Below are 24,380 nucleotides of genomic sequence, written 5' to 3'. Positions count from 1 at the left end.
GGTGGGAGATAAGCTTCTGCTAAGGCCTATTGTTTTTTCCTAATAGCTCATTGCCCTGAATAGGCCCTTCCTCACCCAGCTATCTAGAATGAAAGCCTCTTGTCTAGTGGGCATTCTCCAGATGTAACTGCATTTTGAAATACAGATATTTAGTCAATATTCACAAATTCAGATACAAAAATGATATATGTATACAAACAGGATAATCATAGTCAGCAAGTAACATTTTCAATGACATCTCACATGACTTATCTTGCATAAAATACATTATAATTATGTCATAATCATATCATAATAATATCACTGTGAATAATATGGGGTGCAGTGTCACAGGATGTTTCCTGATGGGGTTTCCTGTGAAACCAGACCTTGGTTTTTTCCACTTTTACCCAACCAGGTAACCCTCTTTTATTTTGTCATTCTGACCACACCTAACATCTTATTCATATGCATGAAGATGTCAATCCTCTTTTCCTTTTTGGTACTTCCACACCCCATGAATATTGGGGTGCGGCATTGGGATGTGGTCAGGAGAGACATTCAAAGATGTTACAATCAGGTGTCTCATGGTCTTGGAAAATACATTGCAATGCATGTTTCCATAACATCGCATGTTTGCACATCTTATGCAGTAACCTTGTGACCTTGCTGGCATGGGGTTATTCCTAGGCCACCCACTCATGTCAAGCATTCTTAAGCCTGGCCTACTATGTCTAAGATAAAATCTTACAGGTGTCGGCCTATAGGCCAGTGGTGGGCCTCAGGGACGTGCTAGCTGCCGCTTCCCACAGCTCCCATTGGCTGGGAATGGCAAACGGCAGCCACTGGGAGCTGCGGGCAGCCATGCCTGTGGATGGTCAATGTAAACAAACTGTCTTGTGGCCCGCCAGAGGATTAGCTTGACGGGCCACGTGCAGCCCATGGGCCGCAGGTTGCCTTCCACTGCTATAGGCATTGTGTTTCAGCCATGCTTTACTTATATACCTAATACACACTCATCACTCCAGGAGGGTGGCCATAGGCTTGGTGGGGCCCCTCGCGAAGAGTGCCATGAGCTTCCGATACACCTTTTTTATAGAGGAGATGCCACTTGCTTCTCCGAGGCCATGCCACTGAGGAGTGCCACAGCCCTCCTTCATTGCAGCAGAACTCCTAAAGATCTTCACCCAGGTGGGCCTGCCCCGTGAGATTCTGACCAACCAGAACACGAATTTTATGTCCTGACTCCTTGGAGAGGTTTGTGGCCTCGTGGGAATCAAAAGACTCCGGACATCCATATATCGTCCGCAGACAGATGGTTTGATTGAGCAGTCCAACCCAATATTAAAAAGCATTCTCTGGAAGTTTCCACTGGAAGAACTTCACTGGTGGGAGCAGCTTCTTCTTCCCCATTACTCGCCATTTGGGAGGTGCTACAGGCCTTCACTAAATTTTCTCCATTTGAGCTGCTATGTAGCCGCCAGCTACGGGGATTGCTGGATCTCATGAGGGAGACATGAGAGCAGACACTGTCCCAGACCAAGGGTTTACTCCAATATGTAATACAGCTCCAAGAACTCCACATAAAACAGAGCCTCTGAGCTGTCCAAGGAGCCCAGATGAGAGGATATAATCAGGGCACACAAGTGCAGACCTTCGAACCAGGAGATCAGGTCCTTGTACTGCTCCCCTCCAAGGAGTCAAAATTGCTAGCTTGCTGGCAGGATCTGTATGAGATGATCTGCCAGACAGGCCTTGTCAACTGTGAGGTCCAACAGCCCAACTAGAAAAAGAAGTGCCAGATTTTCCACATTCATCTTCTGAAACCCTGGCACGAAAGAGAAGGGCTATTGATGATCCTCTACCCCCTGGAACACAAACTGGGGCCACAGGCCATCATGGAAACAGAACCGGAGACACCCCTGCTCAGGGATACACTTTTAGAGGACCATCTGAAGCAAGCCTGGTGTCTCACTGAGGCTTTGCCTAGGACTTTCACAGCCATGCTGGGGGAGACCACCCAGGTCTGCCACACCATCTGCACCAACCCCAGAGAGGTCATCCATGGAACAACCCAGCCGCTCTTGCGCGACTAGTAAGAAGTGGTGGAACAGGAGATCCAAGCTATGTTGGAACTTGGGGTCATCAAGCGATCCTCCAGAAGTGGCAGAGCCCTATTGTGCTTGTCCCCAAGCCGGACGGGACCTGGCAGTTCTGTATCAACTTCCGGAGGGTCAATGTAATTTTCCAATTCAACACATAACCAATGCCGCAGGTAGACCACCTGGGAGAGGCACAGTATATTACTACCCTTGATTTAGCAAAGTTACTTTAAGGTGAATAAATGTTCTTTCTCCCTCCACACAGCAATTCCTAGCCTCTCCTCCAGCAACTTCAACACACTTCCATTCAGTCCTCTCTCTCCTGCACAGATACGCATTTTACACACACACTGGTGCTGCTGACATCATGGCGATAGCTGGAGGCAGCCAGAGACATGAGTTCAGGCAGTTGCTCTGTAGTGTATGTATCACCCATGTGGCGCCTTGGCTGTTAGTGCCACTGCTTTAGAGAAGCGTTTTTCTGTCCATGGGGTGGTCACAGGGAGGGACCCTGTCTGGCCTATATACTCCTTCCATGCTTCCTGTGGATCCCAGTCTGCCCCCCAGAAGGTAGTTGGTGCAGAAGGCAGTGGCTCGCCTATTAGCATGTGACAGGAATGTTGTGTGATCTGTCCTAGGTATCTGTTCATTTGTGGCTGCAGTTCTGGATGTTGGGTATGACATTTAAAGCTCTGTCTAGCCTGGAATCCAGGTTTCGAGAGACTGCCTCTCTTACAGCGGCAGCTAACATTTGCTGGGGTGCTCTGGTTGAATTACCAGGGTTGGGAGAAGCAGAGCATTCTCATTTGAGAACACTTACATAGTTGTAGACTGTTGCCATTATCCCCCTTAGTTGTTGCTCAACCAAGCCTGTACCTCTGTTACTTTTTCCTTGTGAATCAAACCCTCAAGATCCCTGATAGTTTCGTTATTTTTTTTTCACTCCCCCTAATCTGTAAATATCCTTCTGTAACTGTAGTGCTGAACAATGAACTCAATTCCAGGTGTGGTCACTCTAAACCCATATGGAAAAGAAGTATTCTTTCCTTACTCCATGATCTGATGCTTGTGCGTACACAACCTGAAACTGCATTAGCTTTTTTTTGGTCAGCTATATTGCATCATAATTCATGTGCAATAAGCCAACCACACAGCATGCCCACGTGCTGCCAGCACATGGCATCCATGACTAGGGGGGACGCACAGCAGAAACAAGCATCAATGCTGGCACCTTTTCTGCAGACCAAACAAATGTGGAGGCCCTCTTTGCTAGTATTGTCAATGTACGTACGAGATAGCTGTATGTGTGTGTGAGGCATGTACACTTCATACAGGGACAAGCTTCTGTTTACACGGAAATGTTTGTTACAGTTGTATGAGTAAGTCCTAAGTGCAAACAAAGTGTAATGTTCTGTGTCTGTTTCTTTCCAAGTGTCCAATAGTGACATTGTCATCATCATGGGAATAGCAATTGGAAGCATACTTCTTCTTCTTCTGGTTCTCAGCTTTGCTGTGCATAAAAGAACTCAAATTGCTCGGGTCTTTAGCAGGTAAGTAAAATTCCATTCATATTTACACTATATGATAAGGTTATGACACTTACTTATTTCTAATCCCAGCTCCCCCAGTGTTACACTTGGCTGTAAACTTGCCAAGCATTGCTGGTCACCTGCAAAAGCACCTCTGTTACACTTCCTAACTGGTCCATTATTAGCCTAGGGTGCTGTCACAGACTGATGGGCTCCCCACTACTGGACACTCACCAGACTGCTGTGAGGTAATCTAATTTAGAGCCAGCTGGAAATTTTCTGCCAAAACTTAGTTTAGTCAGAAAATGCCAGTTAGGCAGATTAAAACGTTTCATCAAATCTAGTACAGATTCAATGAAACCTTCATCAATCACCATCTCCCCACAGTGCCAGGGGATGGGGAAGGACAGCACTGGTGTTCTTTACCTTCCCACCTTTCCCATAGCTCCAGAGGGACAGATAGTTTCTGCATCAGAAGCTCTGCCTCCCCACTTTCCCAACTGGCTCTAGGGGACAGACAGGCAGAGCACCACCTTACTTGCTCTGGGAACTTGAGGGGATTGGCAGGGAAACAGAGAGAAGGGGCTCTCTGCCTCTCCAGCAGCAGGGCTGGAGGCTTCTTGTCAATTTATTGTGAAATTGACTTGAACCTTCCTTGTGGGTAGCTGGGAAGCTAAGAAGTTATGTTTTGGTTGTCTCAAAGTGGAATTTTTCTTCCAAGTCCTTACTTCAATTTTTTTTTTTGTGGTTTTGACATTTTGTCCAGTTTTGGGATTAAATATTCTCAAAACCATGAAAGTTTTAACAGAAAGAGACTCCCTCACACACTTCCTCTTTTTGCCCACTTTTAATCCACAAATTGAATCCCATGTGCCTTTTGCTTGCTGGAACAGGGTTGAGTTAGGCACTGTTCCTGGCTTTGTGCCTCTGGCCACACACTCCTGGAGCAGACCTCAAGTAGGAGACCCCTCTTGGCAGCGGTGACCTCTGCAGTCTAAATGTCTAGGTCCTAAAACTAGTGCAGTGTCCCCAACAGCTTTAGCACATTCCCCAGATTCCCACTGAAGGTGTGAGCCTTCTGGTTTACAGTTTAACTTTTCAGGGGTACCTCTAGTGAAAGCCAAGAGACATACACAGACTTCCCATTAGTGATGGGCATGCTAGCTATATCTACTGCCTTTCTAGGTGCCAAATCTGTATTGGTTTTGGGAGCAGGTCTAGGAAGAACAGGTAGATGACACTTAGAGTGGGTACTCCCTGTGATCCTCATCAGACCCAGGCCTGCACAATCCCCACATATAACAGTCTTCGGTAACTGAAGTCCCTGTTGACTTTCACTGCAGCCTATTCTCCTGATAGGCCTTCTTGGGAAGAGACCATGGGAGACTCCTCTAAGGCTTCAAATAAGTTGTTTTCCAATTATCCTCTGAGAGTTGTCAGCACCAAGAGACCTAGATCACTTCAGAGAATTGATGCCCAAAAAAGAAGTGTTGTTGAGGCTCCAAGCTCCTTCAGTATTGAGTGCCCAGTGCCACCTAAAAAAAAGGCTTCCAGTAGCTCTAAGTCTCCTGGTACCCAATACTGCTGGGAACCACCAATTGACCCATGCCGTGTGTCCAGTACCAAAGAAACCATACAAGAGACACTCTGATGTTTCGAAAGTCTCAGTACTGACCTCTGCACCCTCCACACCATCCATGGCCTCTGAATCACAGACAACTACTGTGCAGTCGGAGCACCAGATGCCCCCAAAGACCAGAGTAGCACCGGTACTTACCCCGATTGGCTTAAACTCTAACTAGTCCCCCCTCTATTCAGCTGACCTCTGGTCCTGGAGGAGTTTAGCTTTCCTAAAGACCTCTTTGTCTCAGATGAACCTGACTCTCCACTGCACATAGGTACGCAGGGTCTTTTGGTATCCCACTTGTCCTCTATATTGTCTTTTTCCCTGGTACCAACATACCACCGTGTACTGAAAATACAATTCATGGGGCATACTTGGATTCACTGACAGCCAGGGTCTACCTCCCCACCGACAGATTCATAACATTAGCATATCTAGTCAGGACCATTCAGGGGAGTCCATGAACTGCAGTAAGGAATTGTGTACAGCTCCTGGGTCATATGGAAGCCTGCACCTTCGTGACTGATCATGCAAAACTATGCATCCGCTGCTTCCAGAGCTGGCTCAGAATGGCCTGTTTTCTGAGCAGGCAAGTCATGTTTTCCCTCCCCATGAAGAACTCCCTAGACTGGTAAAAAAATCAATTCAATGTCTGTGCTGGTATTCTTTTCATTCTCCCACCTCCAACAACAACCTTCACAAAGGATACATCTCTCTTGAGATAGGGAGCTCACCTCAATACTCTCACAACTCAGGGTAGATGGTCACCTCAGGAAACCAATCTCCACATCTACCTTTTGGAAATTAGGGCTGTCAGGAATGCTTGCCTTCATTTCTCGCCTCTCAATGGGGCAAATCAGTTAGATCATGATGGCCAATATGGCCTGCATATTCTACATCCATAAACAGGAAGGAATAATTACTCAAAAATGTTCCAGTATCTGAGATATTGTAGGGCTGCTACATGGGCTCCATTACATACATTTTCTAAGCACTATGCCTTGATCCATGCCACCTGATCCAAGGCGGCACTCAGTAATGAGGTACTATTGTCAGTTCTGCGCTTAGTTCTAAAGCTCCCTCCTCCTTCTAGGGATACAGCTCAGGAGCCACCCAAAGTGGAGCACCTATAGAGACACTACGTGAAGAAGAGGTTTCTCAACTTATGCCATAACTGCAGTTCTTCGAGATGTGTCCCCCTGTGGGTGCTCCACTATTTTCCCTTCTCCTCTACTTCAGACTGTTCTCAGTAGGATGTTTGGATGGAGAAGGAACAGAATGCAGTTCTCCCGTACAGCTCTATATATCCTCAGTGTGCAGCACAAGAGTGCATAGTATGCACACGCAGGCTGAATGGACACTGCTAATGGAAAATCTCCGATTAAGGGCTCAAGAGGCGTATGCGCACCTGAAATGGACTAACCTATTCTTCTGCAGGAGGTAGTCACTCCTCAAAACAGGAGCAAAAGAACTAGCACCTTCAGCAAGAAAGGGAAAGGGGTTTATTCAAGGTACTTCCTTGTCCTAAAAAGACAGGGACCCATCTTGGGCTGCAAGGAACTGAACAAATTTATCTGCAAGCTGAAGTTCAGAATGGTGACCTTGTTGCATATTATGCCTTCTCTAAATCCAGGAAATTGGTTCATGGTCCTTGATCCATGGTCCTTGATCCATGGTCCTTGATCTTAGAGACGTCTACTTCCATGTGAATACTCAACCAGCACACATGAGATTCCTAAGGTTCATGGCCAGCCAGCAACACTACCAGTATCGGGTCCTTCCCTTTGGACTCTTGGCAGTACTGAGAGTTTTCATTGAGGTATTGTAGGTGTGGAAGTTTATTTTAATCAACACGGATGGTGATGTACCTTTACTTGGACAATTGGCTTTTAAAGAGACAATCTTACCAGGAAACACAGGAAGCAACCACCATGCTTCTAGACCTGGTCAGAAGGCTCAGTCTCAAGACGAACCTGGGAAAGTCCACCTGCAGCATGCAGATAATTTATCAGAATGTGGGTGGACAGTGTGAGGACAAGGGCATACTTATAGATTCATAGATTCATAAATTCCAAAGCCAGAAGAGACCATTTTGATCATCTAGTCTGACCTCATCCATAATACAGGCCATAGAACTTCCCCAAAATAATTCCTAGAGCAGATCTTTTAGAAAAACATACAATCTTGATTTTAAAATTGCCAGTGATGGAGAATTCATTGTGACCCTTGATAAATTGTTCCAATGGTTAATTACCTTCACAGTTAAAAATGTATGCCTTATTTCCACTCTAAATTTGTCTAGCTCTGACTTCCAGCCATTGGATCCTGTTACACCTTTTTGTGCTAGATTTAAGAGCTCGTTATTAAATATTTGTTCCCCTTGTAGATACTTATACATTGAAATCAACTCACCATGTTACCTTCTCTTTGTTAAACTAAATAGTTTGAACTTCGAGTCTATCACTGAGACATATTTTTCTAATCCTTTAATCATTCTCTTGGTTCTTCTCTGAACCCTCTCCAATTTATCAATAGCCTTCTTAAATTGTGGGTACCAGAACTGGACATAGTATTCCAGCAGCAGAAGAAGAAAAATAATCTCTCTACTCTTACTCAAGATTCCCCTGTTTATGTATTCCAGGATCCCATTAGCACTTTTTGGCCACAGCATTACACAGGGAGCTTATGTTTATCTGATTATACACCATGACCCCCAAATCTTTCTCATAGATTCATAGACTCATAGATATTAAGGTAAGAAGGGACCATTATGATCCTCTAGTCTGACCTCCTGCACAACGCAGGCCACAGAATCTCACCCACCCACTCCTGCAATAAACCTCTTACCTATGTCTGAGCTATTGAAGTCCTCAAATCATAGTTTAAAGACTTCAAGATGCTGAGAATCCTCCAGGAAGTGACCCGTTACCCAAGTTACAGAGGAAGGCAAAAAACCCCCAGGGCCTCTTCCAATCTGCCCTGGAGGAAAATTTCTCCCGACCCCAAATATGGTGATCAGCTGAACCCTGAGCATGTGGGCAAGATTCACCAGCCAGATACCCAGGAAAGAATTCTCTGTAGTAACTCAGATCCCACCCCATCTAACATCCAATCACACGCCATTGGGCCTATTTACCACTAATAGTCAAAGATCAATTAATTGCCAAAATCATGTTATCCCATCATACCATCTCCTCCCTAAACTTGTTGAGTTTAATCTTGAAGCCAGATAGTCTTTTGCCCCCACTGCTTCCCTTGGAAGGCTATTCCAGAACTTCACTCCTCTGATGGTTAGAAACCTTCGTCTAATTTCAAGTCTAAACTCCCCGATGGCCAGTTTATATCCATTTGTTCTTGTGTCCACATTGGTACTGAGCTTAAATAATTCTTCTCCCTCTCCGGTATTTATCCCTATCATATCTCCCCTCAACCTTCTGTTGGTTAGGCTAAACAAGCCAAGCTCCTTGAGTCTTCTTTCATAAGGCAGGTTTTCCATTCCTCGGATCATCCTAGTAGCCCTTCTCTGTACCTGTTCCAGTTTGAATTCATCCTTCTTAAACATGGGAGACCAGAACTGCACACAGTATTCCAGATGAGGTCTCACCAGTGCCTTGTATAACGGTATTAACACCGCCTTATCTCGCTTGACGCATCCCAAGACCGCATTAGCTTTTTTCAAGGCCATATCACATTGATGACTCATAGTCATCCTGTGGTCAACCAATACTCCAAGGTCCTTCTCCGTTACTTCTAATTGATGCGTCCCCAGCTTATAACTAAAATTCTTGTTATTAATCCCTAAATGCATGACCTTACACTTCTCACTATTAAATTTCATCCTATTACTATTACTCCAGTTTACAAGGTCATCCAGATCCTCCTGTATGATATCCCGGTCCTTCTCTAAATTGGCAATACGTCCCAGCTTTGTATCATCCGCAAACTTTATTAGCACATTCCCACTTTTTGTGCCGAGGTCAGTAATAAAAAGATTAAATAAGATTGGTCCCAAAACCGATCCCTGAGGAATTCCACTGGTAACCTCCCTCCAGCCTGACAGTCCATCTTTCAGTGTGAGCCGCTGTAGTCTCCCCTTAACCAATTCCTTATCCACCTTTCAATTTTCATATTGATCCCCATCTTTTCCAATTTAACTAATAATTCCCCATGTGGCACCGTATCAAATGCCTTACTGAAATCTAGGTAAATTAGATCCACTGCGTTTCCTGTGTCTAAAAAATCTGTTACTTTCTCAAAGAAGGAGATCAGGTTGGTTTGACATGATCTACCTTTTGTAAAACCATGTTGTATTTTGTCCCATTTACCGTTGACCTCAATGTCCTTAACTACCTTCTCCTTCAAATTTTTTTCCAAGACCTTGATACTACAGATGTCAAACTAACAGGCCTGTAGTTACCTGGATCACTTTTTTTCCTTTCTTAAAAATAGGAACTATGTTCACAATTCTTCATATCAGCCGCTCCATTATCATGCCTGGGATCAACATCAAGTTGACAGGCCTATAATTAAGCCTGTCCTGTTCACCCTTTTTTAAAATTGGCACATTTGCTTTCTTTCAGTATTCTGCAACTTCCCCAGTGCTCCAAAACGTATTAAGAATCAACATTAACAAACCTGCAAGCTCCTCAGCTAGCTCTTTTAGAACTCTTGGACAGAAGTTAGCTGGACCTGCTAATTTTAAAATGGCTTACTTTAGTAGCTTCAGTTTAACATCTTCCATAGATAGTAGTGGAATGGAAAGAGGTTGTTATCACTGTAGCGAGGTGGAGTGGCCTCCTTCTGATACAGACAGGGAGGAACCACTCCCCACCTCCTGGTGGAGCCAGGCCAGGCCCACCTCTTGCACTAGAAGCAGAGGGGAGGAACAGGAAGTATAAGAGGCAGATCCTCCAGCTCAGTTGAGGGAGAGCCAGCAAAAGAGTCAGGCGCTGCTGCCTTGCTGTTTGCCCATGAACTAGGGACTGAGCTGTGTCAACCCGTCTCTGGAGGAATATCCAGGGGAGCTGCCACCTGGCAAATATCTGGAGGAGCTGCCACTCGGTGAATACCACGAGGAGCTGCTGGAACTGCTGGCTGCCAAGTACCTCGAGGACCCATGAGCGATAAAGCCCTGTGACCAAGTAGGGACAGAAAGTAGCCCAGGGAAGCCAGACACTAGTCTGGTTGTGTTTGCTGAAGCCACAGTCAGCGTTTTTCAGCAGGATCCCAGTTGACCAAGTGGTGGGATTCCCCACCACTGTTAGGCCCTGGGTTGGGACCTGGTGGATTAGGCTGCCAACCCCATCCTTGGGATGGCAGCCTACCCACCTTAGGTCGGATAGCCTGCATTTGTTTGCTGTCTTCCCCAGTCAGAGAGCTGGGCGATAGACTGCTTCTGCTGTGTCCATCCAGGCATCTGGAGCCTGACTGTCTGCCATCTGCTATAGACTGTTTTTGCTCTGCCCCACCAAGAGGACATGAGCCTGACTACTTAGTATTGCTTGGCCCTGCCCAGAGGGCTGAGCCTGGATGTGTTTGCTGCCTGCCCTAGCCAGCGGGCTGGCTATAGACTCTTTACTAATATAGAGTGCTAATCCCCTGTTGATCGGCCCTTAGCCATTAGATGGTGTAGCGAGGCAGAGGGCCTTCCTCTGATGCAAACAAGGAGGAACGACTCCAAGCTTCTAAAATCACCATATGATGATACTGTAGATGTTTTTACCTAAATATAGAACAGAGATAATTTTTGCATATCTGCCTTTTCTGTCTTATTATTGATAATCTACCATTTCCATCTAGTAATAGACCAATACCATTTTCAGAATTATTTTTGTTCCAACTGTATTTAAAAAACTCTTTCTTATGGTCTTTGCCCCTGCTGGTCATAGATTTTTGCTTGTGTCCCTTTGCTTCCCTTATCAATTTTCAAATATTCCTAACTTCTGATTTATATTCTTTACTCTCAACTTCCGCTTTCTTCCATTTGTTATATATTATTTTGTTATTTATTACAGCTGTTTTCACTTCCTCTCTAAATTAGAGTGGATTTTTTAACCAGCACTGCCTTCTTCCTTTATTGTGACTTTTGGGGCATCTAGTAAGGTATTCTTAAATGGTTCCCAATTATCAGTCACATTTTTCTGATTAAATTCTTCCATCCAGCTGATTTGGCTCATAATTGTTTTCAGATTTGTGAATTGGCTCTATTAAAGCACCATGTGTCTATATTACTGATCTGACTTTATTCTGCTTTCATATTATAAATGGGATCAAGTCATGATCTTGTACCTCACCTGCCATTATTTTTTAGTTCTGTGATTAGTTCCTCTTTAGTTGTTAGGACAAGGTCTAATATAAAATTCCCCAATGTTAGCTGCAACACTTTTTGAGTTAGGAAATTGTCATTGATTATGTTTAGAAATTCGAAGAATGTTTTAATACTGGCAGCATGAGAATTCTACCATATGTCACACAGAAGATCACTTCCTCTCTATTGTCAGACTCAGACAGGAAATCTGGATGACCCTCAGAATGTCAGTGTGATGCTGCCTGGCCCTTTTAGGTGCTTGCAGTGGTATGACCTATGTTGACCCTGTTTCCAAGGCTCCAGATGAGATGGGTACAAGTTTTGTTATGGACTGTATACATGCCAAGCAAACATGGTCTCTATTTATTAGTCATAGTCCCCAAGAGGATCTTAGCCTCCCATATTTTGTGGGAGGACAGAGGAAACGGTGTGTGTGTTGGGGAGATGTGCCTTACAGAAGTCTCTGGATATTACATCATGAAGACTCCAAATGGGTTTCTGGTACATTCTAAAGAGACTAGCTTCGCTGGTCATCAGAGTGCACTTATTTTACTTTGTTCAGGACCTATTATAATAGCATCATGACTGCAGATGTAATAAGAAACTTGTGTGTGAGTGTAGGAGTATCTTACCTGCTCTAGCATTGGGTGCTTCAGCTGCCGCAGTTTCCCTTCTGCCTCCAGTCTTCCACAGCTGGTAGGCTGCTCTGCTGCTTTAAGTGGGTTTATTGGCATTTTTCCCTCTGGCCAAACCTAAATTTAGCATCAATCCACTTTCAGGGATCAAAGGTTATACCAAGTGCTATGGAAAACCTGGAGTGAGGAATTCCAGAGAGATGGAGGCTGGCAGGAGCCAACATTTGCACACTGATGCCAGTTACTTAAGGTGAAAGAGCAACCCATCCAGCTAGACTGGTTTAATCTGAAATGCAGAAACATGATTAATTAACATTCTTTCATGTAACACAGCTGGTTTGATAGATGTTAGAAGCATCTTCTCAAAACCATGCATAATAATTACAGTTTCAGCTTGTTCACAAACTGAATTGTCTAAACAGCATGTGGTTTGTATTGTAGGCCCTCCAGAAAAAGACAGACAGCAGAAGGTAGATCTGATGCTGCAGACACAGTAAGTGTTTTTCACATAGCTCACTTCAGTTACTCTTTAATATGCGAAGAGCACATGAGCATTTTCTAGTCTGGAAGATCAAAATTTCTCTTCTTTTTTTCAATTTGAAAAATGATCATGGAGAGCTGAAAATAATAAAGCCAGAATATGAGTATTGCAACTGCTACAGATAAGGTTCCCAAAGCCATTCCATCTTAATCTTTTATTTTTAGCTCCTTGTAGCTTTCCAAAACATTCACATTTGGGGGTGAATTTTTTGAACCCCATGGGTTGCTTTTATTTTGGTTGGTTAGGTTTTGTTTTGTTTTTTTGATTAAGCAAAAAAGTCATTGAGCTATTTTACAAACAAGGAGATTTGGAAACACATTTTCCCAATGCAAAAAAAAATCTGCAAGCTTTCTCTCAGTTATAGCACAGGAACATTTTGGGATAGCAACTTGATATTTGGCAGGAAAAAAGCCCTCTTTATACATCCCAGGACTGTATTATCCATTTTGGCCACACGTTTAGCTAATTATCCACGAGGACCACCATATCTTCTTCAGAATCACTGCTTCTCAGGATAGAGTCCCCCATTCTGTAAATATAGCCTACATTCTTTGTTTCTAGATATATACATCTATATTTAGCAATATTAAAAATGCATATTGTTTACTTGTGCCCATCTTACCAAATGGCCCAGATCATTCTGTATCAGTGACCTGTCCTCTTTGTTATTTACTATTCCCCCAATGTTTTGTTTGATCTGTAAACTTTATCAGTGATGATTTTATGTTTTCTTCCAGATCATTAATAAAAATGTTAAATTAGAGCCAAGAACTGATCCATGTGGGACCCACTAGAAACACACCCAGGCCCGCTGAAAGCAATTCTGGGTGCCAGGGCCAGGGCCAACCCTGAGGGGAAGGGTTCTGGGGCAGAAGTGACGATTTGTCACTTCCGGGATGCCGTTACTTCCCATATCGACTGCACCGGCCCACACGGGGCCCCCAAAGCGCTGGACTCGGAGCAGTCCAGCGCGCCTGTAGGAGCCCTGCAGCCCAGCCGGGCAACTTAAAAGGGCCCGGGACTCCCGGCTACCACCGCCACTACCACAGCAGTGGTGGCAGCCAGGGCCCCCTGGGCCCTTTTAAATCTCCCAGGCCCCTGGGCAATTGCCCCTTGCCCTCCCCCGTCGGCGGGCCTGAACACACCCATCTGATGATTCCCCATTTACAATTACTTTGAGACCTAATAATTAGGCATCTTTTAATCCATTTAATATGTGTCATGTTGATTTTATATCTTTCTAGATTTTAAATCAAAATAGCCACATTTTGGGGCACCTGTACTTCCCACTCATGGTCTAGCAACAGCACCCATTGTAGGCTCCTGGCTTTTCATCCGTCATCTCTCTTGGACATAGACCTACATCTCTTTCTCCTGAACAGGGTTTTCTCAAGCTGCACTGTTCCCTGCCTATACTGTGAGTTTCCCAGCAAGCCAGAGGGCCTAAACTGACCTGTGTCTGCACTTTGTTTTCTCCTCAGAGGCTATGAACAGTTGTAATTGCCCACAGTTCTAAGTTACCACACAGCCCTTTCTAAGCAAGCACATTATTCTTAAGGTGAAAGCATTAAAAACAGATTAAAATACAAGAATTTACACGCATGCTAAAAAGCTTACCAGATGTCACCCCACTCCAACTCCACCCCAATGGCAGCTATCAGTTCTTCCAAACCTTCCCCACACCCACTGGGGACAAAAGGTCCTGTTCATTTTCTGGATCAGAAAGAAGGCCCTGAGTGAATTTAAACACAGGCTATTTATCCAAAAGTCCTTTCTTTGTCTGTTGGCTTCTGGATAATCCAGTTTGAACTAGTATATGTAAGCATCACCCAGGGAGGTGTACTTCTCTGGAAGTGTTACAATCTGAGTGAATTTACCTAATCACCCATCTTCCTCTCTACCCCCCATTTTTCTTAATTCCAGGAGGAACTGTAGTTACCTTTCCCATGGTATTACTTATAGTCCCTGTTCCACAATGGTACATACACTTAATGCAGTAAGATCTTCCAAAGATAGTGCAGGACATTGCCATATTTGTTACAAAAATATCATGTGGTACCAGATCAAATGCCTTACAGAAGTCTCTGGATATTGCATCAACACTATTAGATTTATCCATCATGTTTACTGTTTTTAAATATTGGCATAACATTAGCTTTCTTCCAGTCTTCTGGAATTTCCTCTGTGTTCCAAGACTTATTGGAAATCAACATTAATGGTCCAGCAAGCTCCTCACCCAGCTCTTTTAAAATTCTTGGGTGCAAGTTATCCAGACCTGCTTGTTTAAAAATATCTAACTGTTGAGTAGCTGCTGTTTAACATCCTTCTGAGATACAGTGGAGTGCAAGGAGTATTTCCTTTGAAATGACTACATCATCTGTTTTATTTTTACCCGAGTATACAACAGAAATATTTATGAACACTTCTACCTTTTTCTGCATTATTATTGATAGTTCTACCATTTCATCTAGTAATGAACCAATGTGATGATTAACATTATTTTTGTTGCTAATATACTTTAAAAACTCCTTCTCATTGTCCTTAACTCTGCTGGCCATGTATTTCTAATTGTGTCCCTTTGCTTCCATTATCAATTTTCAATTTCTAGCTTCTGATTTATATTCATTACTTTCAACTTCTCTTATATTATTTTTCACAGCTGCCTTCACTTCCCCTCGAAGCAAGATTGTTTTTTTTAACCAATACAGTCTTCTTCGTTGTTTGTGAGCTTGTGGCTTTTGGGACATTTAGTAAAGTGTTCTTTAACAGTTCCCAATTATCATTCACATTTTTCTGATTACATTCTTCCTCCCAACTGCTTTGGCTTATAATTGTTTTCAGCTTTGTGAAACTAGACCTCTTAGAGCATCAAATATATATCTATCACTGGTCTGTACTTTATTCTGTTTGCACATTATAAAGGTGACCAAGTCATGATCTCTTGTACTTAATTTAGCATTAATTTTGAGTTCTGTGATCAGTTCCTCTTTATTGGTCAAGATGAGGTCTAATAAAAAACTTCCCCATGCTGAGTGCAACACTCTGAGTTAGGAAATGGTCGCCTATAATATTTAGAAATTGCAAGGATGTTTTAGTAGTGGGCGCATGATAATTCTAGCATTTGTCACTCAAAGTGAAGTGTTAAGGTTGCATGACTAAATACTCAAAAGTCAGATGCCAAAGTTAAAATTGCAACCACAACCTTAACTTTGCCCAGTTGGGGGAACATTTTTATTATACATTACTTAATTACGTGGTTTTTTATTATTTTTCTAATAATCTAATATTAATCACACAGTTGCAACTTTACATATGCATGTAGCATATTTTAGTCAGGGTCCAATCAATGTTCCCTCTAATTTTTGACAGGCCGTGTGCGCAAAAAATTTCTTCTGTGCAAACTGTTATGCTTCAGTGCAAATTTTTGTGCACGCGGTGTTTCACCGTGTGCGCGGGGTTTAGGATCTGTGTGCGCACACACACGCACACAGCTTAGAGGGAACAGTAGGTCCAATGTAATCCATGATTCTGTAGGTGTGGAATTTGCCAAGGAGCTCCTGCTCCAGATGCTAAGATTAGTTTCTAAAATTCTGTTCTCACACATAAAAAGAAATCCATTGGTCAGGGGTCTGACTTCTGATTTAACCACACCCACCAAAATAGCTGAAACTGTTGTTTTGTCCAAATTGCTTTCTATATTAATTTGGAACTGCTGCACAGCTCAGTTTGCTGCTTCTATGACAGAACACACAGCCTCTCAGCAATCTGTTCTGCAAGGGGGAGGGGAGAAATATAGGCCACCCACAGCAGTCTTTCTACACCTTCACCTCCTCTTTAATCTTTCCTTCAAGGGATATCCCTGTGGGTGCTCCACATTAGATGAATGTGCTTTCCTGCCTTTGGATTGGAGAATTTCAGGAGCAGTGACCACTTGGGTCTCCCCATCTCGCACTGCTCCTGGTGACTACATGGCACTTTGCAACCAAACCACCCTAGGTTCCTTCTCCACCACAGAGTGCATATCTGATCTCCAAAGTAGAGGGGAGGAGGGAGGGACATCCATCTTGAAGAAACTCAGTTACTGCACAAGGTGAGTAACCTTCTCTTCTTCTTTGAGGAGTATCCCTAGGGGTGCTCCATTTTAGGTGACTGAAGAGCACTGCCCCTCATTGGAAAGATGGGACTTCAGAGTTGGATCTGCAAGTGATAAGACAGTGAGTCCTAACAGAGCATCTGAAATCAAGTTTTTTTCAATTGGACCTCGTCCAGTGGTTGTCTGAATGGGTGAGAAGTGGCATGAGGAGTAAATGTCCCCTTCCTCCTCATCATTATCCTCACTGGAAAAAGGAGGGGTCGATTTGGATGGTGGTGTAGATTGGAACAGTACCGAGTGTGCCAGAGTAACATCACTACCAAGAAGGAGAGATTCCTGTGTTGCAGAGACTAACAGGTCCTTAGGAATTAAAGGAAGCTAACAGGAAAAGGAATTGTAGAACTGTGGCCAGGTGCGACTCACCACTGCGACTCCTCCTGCTGGCTGTCCCAGGGATTAGCTCTGTTCACCAGCGTGCCCTCTTCTGGTTGTGCCTCGCCACTGTCACTTGAGCTCCTGGACCTATGTCGCACCAAGGACCATGGCATCCTCTTCAGGACACAGCCCTCTGGCTGTGCCACACTCTGTGCTCCCCCCTTCCAGGGGAATGTTGCAGTCCCTTAGTCCAGCCACTTCCTCAGTAGCAAATTGTGGGAGTGGGGGGTAACCCAGGCCTGCCCACTACTTTGGGTCCTAGCCCAGGGACCCTATAGATGGCCGCTGCTTGCAGCGCTCCCTCTGACTCCTCAGTAGATTTTCCTGGGCCACTTCCCTGTGGCCCCAGCACCTTCTTTGCCCTTGCCTGAGGGCCTCAGCCTGCAAATCCCTGCAACCTGCATGGAGCTGCCTTTAGCTCCCCAGGTCTCTGCCTGCAGCGCTGCTCTGTCCATTGTGCTTGCTGCCTTCAGCTTCCAAGGCAGCCAGTCGACCTCTCTCCTCAAGCTCCAGGGAGTGACTCTGCTCCCTAGGTGCTGTGCTCCCTAGCTCTTCTTATATGGGCAAGCCCAGCCCTGATTGGCTGCTTCCTGCGCAGCCTCCCTAGGGCTCTATTAACCCCTTATGGGCCAGCTTGGGGCAGACACCCCATCACAAGAAATCTGAGCATCGGTGCCGCAGAGGATGTTGGTGGTGATGCCACTGAAATTGTAGAGGTTGTTGGTACCAATGTGGCTGTGCTATGCACAGGGTGACCAGTAGGTGGCACCATGGAATGCAGTGATACTAAGCTGCCTGGTGCGGTACATTTAAGCGGCTCTGTGGGTACCATGGATGAGGAAGGACACTTCTCTTTGCCATTCCTCTCAAAGCCCATCCACTTAGGGTCTATGGGTTCTGCAGTATCAGTGATACCAGAGGATCCCACTGACTCGTAGGTGCTCAGCAGCACCATGGTCCATACCGAGAGTGTCAAATGAGCTAGTGATTGTTTCTTTTTAGCTGATTCCCTGGAAGGGGAGGTTGTTGCTCGATTTTTAACCACCTTTTTTGACGACAGTAATTTCCTCTGTGAGGATGACAGGGAATGTCTGTTGGAAGCTGTTACTGGGGTTGGCAGAGACCAGTACCTGGGGGAGGGTCTGTGGTCCAGGGTCGGAAGCCAGGAGCAGTGACTTTTCCATAAGGATAGGTTTCAACTTGAGCTTCCTTGCTTTTCTGGCGCGAGACTTGAGATTGTGTCAATGGGGGCACTTCTGAGGTATGTATATCTCACCCAGACAACAGATACATTGAGAGTGCCCGTAACTCCTGGCAAGAAAAGCATTTAAACCCCAGTGATCCGGGCATGCCCCAGAAGTAGCGTTTTCCCAGGTGAAGGAAGTTAAAGCTACACTACACTACAAGGGTGAATGGAATCTTAACTAATAATAATTTTTAAAAAATTGAAAGAAAATAAATGGGGAGAGAGGAGGATAGCTATAGCTAACTAACGCTACTCTAAAGCTATACGAACACAAACTTCAAGCAGTAAATGTGAAGCAAGCAAAGAGGTGCAGCCATGGCTCTGCCATATCCAAGCAGAGACTCTCTAAATGGATTTCTGGGTGCATTCATCTTTGCTACCACCAGGGGCTCGAACACACGCTGCCCGATTGCTCTCCACTTTGATAGCCTTCGTAAACAGTGTACCCATATATAGTGATGCGAGGACTCACCGGCGTGGCGCATCCTGCTGGTAATCTCAGGAATTAGCTCTTTCCAGCTTTCGGAGCGCCCTCTGCAGGCTGGTGTCTCGCCTGCCACTGGCCCTGTGTCCCTCCCGGACCCCAATGCCCTTTACCCTGGAGTTCTGCCCCAGCAGTAACCCACAATCTGGGTCTCCCCACCCAGGGGAACTCCCAACCCTCTATCCCCACCTTGCCTCAGTGGCTACTGCCAGTCACCATCTAGCCCCCGCTCACTGGGGCAGACTGCAGTCTGTAATAGCCACTCATCATTGGCAAGGGGGGTTGGAGCAGCTGCCTCTGCCTATTCCCTCTGTACCCAAGTACCTTTCCTGGCCTTTAGCAAGGCCTGCAGCTTGGGGGTTTTCCAGGCTGGAGCTCCCCAGCTCCTCTGGCCTTCCCCCAGCCCTGCTCCACTCTAAGTACCCTGCTCAGCTCCCAAGCAGCCAGGTCCTTCTCTCTCTACAGCTAGAGAGAGACTCTCCCAGCTCCTGGCTCACTGGCCTTTTATAGGGCCAGCTGTGGCCTGATTGGGGCATGGCCCCAGCTGAGGCTGCGTTCCCAATCCGTCTAGCCTTTTCTCACAGCCCCAGCCCACTCCCAGGGCGGGCTTTAACCCTTTCAGGGCAGGAGCAGGGTGGCTACCCCGCTACACCATAACAGACATTTGTAAAGCAGCCACCTGGGCCTCAAACCAAAACTTCATGGAGCATTACACAATTGAGCAAGACTCAATCTAGGATGCTCTGTTAGGACTCACTGTCTTATCACCATTTGTAGATCCAACTGTGAAGCCCCATCCTTCCAGGGAGCGGCATTTCTCTACAGTCACCTAAAGTGGAGCACCCACATGGACATTCCCTGAAGAAGAGAAGGTTACTCACTTTGTGCAGTAACTGAAGTTCCTTGAGATGGGTGTCCCTGTGGGTCCTCCACTACCCGCCCTCCTCCCTTCTACTTTGGAATTCAGATATACATTCTGTGATGGAGAAGGAACTGAGGATGATTTGATCGCCCAGCGTTATGTAGCTGCCACGAGGTGGCGCGAGATGGGGAGAGCGCATGTGCAACCCAAATGGGCATTGCTGCTGAAATGCTCCGATTGCAGGTGCAGGGATGCACGTTCATCTGAAGTGGAGCACCCACAGAGACACCCATCTCAAAGAAACTCAGTTACTGCACACGATGAGTAACCCTCTCTTCTCCTCTTCTCTTTCCTCCATTCCTGGAAGCAATCCATAAACAGACCTGGGCCACAGGGTTCAGGTGGTGCAGCCCATGCCTGAATCTGCAAACAGTCTGAAACAGTAGCATCACCCAGAATTTACCACCACATCTTCAAAGGACTTGAAACAGTCATTTTCTTCATTTCCCTGAAGCTGTCTCAGAATTTCTAGACTGCTGAACTGGGGTGCCAATAGAAATGAGATACAGCTTGCAGCACAGTACACAAGGCCCTGCTTGCAGTACTGTGTATGCAAGTTAATCATGGGCCAGGAGAGAGGAGAGTCATTTAGATGAAAAAGACAAAGTAAAATGTGCACAACACATATTACAGATTATGTGTAACAACCTAAAGAACCAGTGAAAGCTTGGTGATGTAGATAGGCCATAAAGTCTGCAGGTAATTTAGCTATGTAGATAATTGCTTCATCCCTTGAAGTGAACATAGGGGAACTGTACTACTGGTTGAAAAGAAAATATTTAGCACTGTATATGGGTTCGGTCAACAGTACACTTAAGTAAGCAAAATTAGCATAAGTATTCAAGAATGAAAACCATGTTAAAAGATGTTACAAGGCCACCTACATTGACAGGCAATTTAGCTTCTTACTAGGGTGATCAAATGATTACAAAAAATAATCACAATCGCAAGATTAAAATAGTCATGATTAATGGTAGTTTTAATCACACTGTTAAACAATAACAGAATAGCAATTTAAATTTATTATAAATATTTTGGGTGTTTTTCTATATTTTCAAATATATTGATTTGAATTACAATACAAAACGCACAGTACTCACTTTTTATTATTATTTTTATTACAAATATTTGCACTGTAAAAAAAAGTGCAATCTACAGTCAAAGCATGAAGGGATATATAAATATTTAGCATATCTGGCACATAAATACCTTGCAAATTGGCTACAACAGTGTCATGCCAACGAACCCCTGTTCTCATTTTCAGGTGACATTGTAAATAAGAAGTGGACAGCATTATGTAAACATGTTTGTTTTAGCGATTGGCTTGAACAAGAAGTGGGACTGAATGGATTTCTAGGCTCTAACGTTTCACATTGTTTTGTTTTTGAGTACAGTTATGTGGAAAAAAAACTCTACATTTGTAAGTTGCACTTTCAGGATAAAGAGATTGCATTACCGTACTTGTCTGATGTGAATTGAAAAATACTATTTCTTTTATCTTTTTACAGTGCAAATATTTGTAATTAAAAATAATAATATAAAGTGAGCACTGTACACTTTGTATTCTGTGTTGTAATTGAAATCAATGTATTTGAAAATGTAGAAAAACATCCAAAAATATTTATAATAAAATCTATTGTTGTTTAAAAGTGTGTTTTAAAACTGCGATTAATCACAACTATTTTTAAACCAGTTAATTTGCTTTGCATTAATCGCTTGAGTTAACTGCAATTAGTTGACAGCCCTACTTTTTATTTAAGTTTTTCATCACCTGAACTAAACAGAGGGAAGGCTGTGCTGCTAGTTGGATAAAAACACAGTGTATCTGGATACTGTCAAAGGTATTGCAATATAGAGAAAATAAAAAAAGAGTAAAAGGTAATGTAAAAAGTCCAAGGGCCCAGTCCTGTGTTTATGCTTGAATGGGCATGGCATTCTCCCTAATGGAGCTACTTGCTGGCCTGGGGCATAAAATTATACTGGAAATTTTACATCAGTGTAAGTACTCAAGAATGAAAAATGCATTGCAAGATGCTACACACACACACACACACAAACTTGTAGAAAAACTGTGTAGTGATCTATGAAATTTGAAAACAAGTATGTGAACATGCAATGCAACATCCCAAGGCACTCACACAAGGGGCAGAATTAAGCTTGTGTATGCTACCGGCTGAGGCCTGGAGGCATCTGTATTTTTTATTGTCATTTTATGTATTTATTTATTTATATCTCTTATATACCCTGAACTGTGTGGTTATTTATATTTTAATTTTGTAATATTTTCCAAGGGAGAAGATTGATGAATAGTGAGACTTTTATTATAAATCTAATGAAAGAAAGAAAATGTCCTGACTTGCGTGCTTAGCTATACAACATGAAGGTCTCTTAAGGGCTTTTAAAAAATGTTTTGGCATAATAATTCATATCACATGGGAAACTGGTAGGCTTAGCAAATAATGTTTCCATATCAGTCAGTAGCACATAAAATCATAGTGCCTGAGAGAGGGTCTTTGTGAAAGTAAAACTGGAAATGTGACTTTTGCCTCTTCAATAGGGAATATGACTGCTTAGAACTCTGAATGCCAGATTCTGAATGAGTGCAGGCAGGATAAATGTGGTTACATAAAGTTTGCCAGTTAGATAGACTATGCTTTAATCATTTTACTGTTTTGTTTTTTTAGAAAAGCCTGAAGGAAAAAAAGCAGTATTCGGTCTAAAAATTAGAAGGGAAGCAATTTGTTTAACAAAACACAGGATACTGGACATTTGAAAAATCAATTGTTTTCTTATCCGTTCAGCCACTGAAAGAACATGTGAAACCCTGCTGAGATAGTGATGCGTCAAAACTGCCAGTGACATGGGATTCATAAAGAATTTCCTTTTTTTTTTAAACTGTCAGTTTATTTTGTTCTTCTATTCCACTTTTTAATTTGAATAAACAGGTTTTATCCTTATTTATGCTTTTCTTTCTGTATTCACATAAGTGTCTCCTCAGAACTTCATAGAATCTCATCCTACTTCTAAGCTGGTCATGTCCTCTAGGATTTATCCCTAGAACTCTCTATCCCTAGGAAGCAGAAACTTAGCTGTTCTTCTTGGAGTGCATACACATGTGCATTCCACTATAGGTGTGTATGTGCCTCATGCACAGTTGTCAGAGAACTCTTTCCTTCCTGGTACCCATCGGGACGGCTTGAGCAACCTCTGTTGCAACATGCCACTGCATACTAGTGTGAGAGGTGGAACTGCCCCCAACCTCCCTCGGTTTCTTCTTACCATCAGTCATGGTTGATGAAGCAATGTCAAACTTGTGGTAAGTGATTTCCTTGTGTGTGTGTGTGTGTGTGTGTGTGTGTGTGCTTTAAGGCCCACTCAAAGAAAGGTGAGGCTCAAGTGTTGACTCAGGGAGGCAGCACTTCACCCTCCCTTGGACTCATCTCATGGGGAGAGCGTCACAAGTACATCAGCTAAGGGAGGGGTGGCCAACCTGAGCCTGAGAAGGAGCCAGAATTTACCAATGTACATTGCCAATGAGCCACAGTAATACGTCAGCAGCCCCCCGTCAGTCCTCCTCCCCCCCGCTCCCAGCACCTTCCACCCACCGGCAGCCCCTCCGATCAGCACCTCCCCCTTCCTTCCCCGCATCTCCCGATCAGCTGTTTCGTGGCGTGCAGAAGGCTCTGGTGGGGAGGGGAGAGGAGCGAGAGCACAGCAGGCTCAGGAGAGGGGGCGGGAAGGGGTGGAGTGGGGGCAGGGCCTGTGGCAGAGCCAGGGGTTGAGCAGTGAGCGCCCCCCGGCACATTGGAAAGTTGGCACCTGTAGCTCCAGCCCCGGAGTCGGTGCCTAGACGAGGAGCCGCATATTAACTTCTGAAGAGCCACATGTGGCTCCGGAGCCCCAGGCTGCCCACCCTTGAGCTAAGGTATGGAACGGCCCACCGGAGATATCTGCAGCTCCTTGGTCTTTTTCACTGGTGCTAAAGAAAAGGCATAGGCCCTCCTCAGGTTAGGTACCTTGCTTGGGTGTGTCAATACCAAAGCCAAGTAGGGGCAGAGACTCTAGAAGACATTCAGGTGAGAGTCTCTTGCTAGTGCACTCTTCAGCTAAGAAGAAGGGATCCCCATCTCTAGAGCTTCTGCCAGGTCTGTCAAGGGCATCCCCTGAAAGATCTCTGCGGCACAGCCATCAGTCATTGCCACCCTCAACCACCCCAGAGGCATATTCAGCCAAAAGGGATCTGCTTAACCGCTTGGTACAAGTATCCCTAGCGGTGTAGGAAGGCTTACTGAGCTCCTATCTCACCGCCTGAGGAACTTGTGGTACCATTGCTTCCCAAGCTTCTGTAGAGGGTAGTGCAATTGAATGACAAACCTCCCTGGCACCACCATCCCCAAGTTCAGGCTACCTATCCATAGTCCCAACTGGTTCTGCCTCCCCTGCTGTCGTTTGTTCTGGTTTCTTCTTCTTCAGACTCGGAAAT

The 24,380-nt window shown here is 44.5% G+C and overlaps 1 protein-coding gene across 2 annotated transcripts in view; it reads left to right on the top strand.

Moving 5' to 3' along the window:
• Positions 1-22,718, top strand: part of LOC140899613 (disintegrin and metalloproteinase domain-containing protein 29-like) — a 56,566-nt gene extending 33,848 nt beyond the window's left edge. The window contains exons 4-6 of one of the 2 annotated variants that reach the window (XM_073315539.1): positions 3,514-3,631; positions 12,618-12,669; positions 22,582-22,718. In XM_073315539.1, the coding sequence (XP_073171640.1) occupies positions 3,514-3,631; positions 12,618-12,669; positions 22,582-22,617 (206 nt within the window). In that variant the 3' untranslated portion in view covers positions 22,618-22,718. Of the gene's footprint in view, positions 1-3,513; positions 3,632-12,617; positions 12,670-13,961; positions 14,046-22,581 lie in introns of those variants that run through there. The other variant, XM_073315458.1, reaches the window with a different exon arrangement.
• Positions 22,719-24,380: the final 1,662 nt, after the last annotated feature.

This window comes from Lepidochelys kempii, chromosome 1 (genome assembly GCF_965140265.1).
Source record: "Lepidochelys kempii isolate rLepKem1 chromosome 1, rLepKem1.hap2, whole genome shotgun sequence".
Classification (NCBI taxonomy): Eukaryota; Metazoa; Chordata; order Testudines; family Cheloniidae; genus Lepidochelys; species Lepidochelys kempii.
The sequence above is the reverse complement of the archived record's forward strand: the minus strand, read 5'-3'. Positions and strand labels throughout refer to the sequence as shown.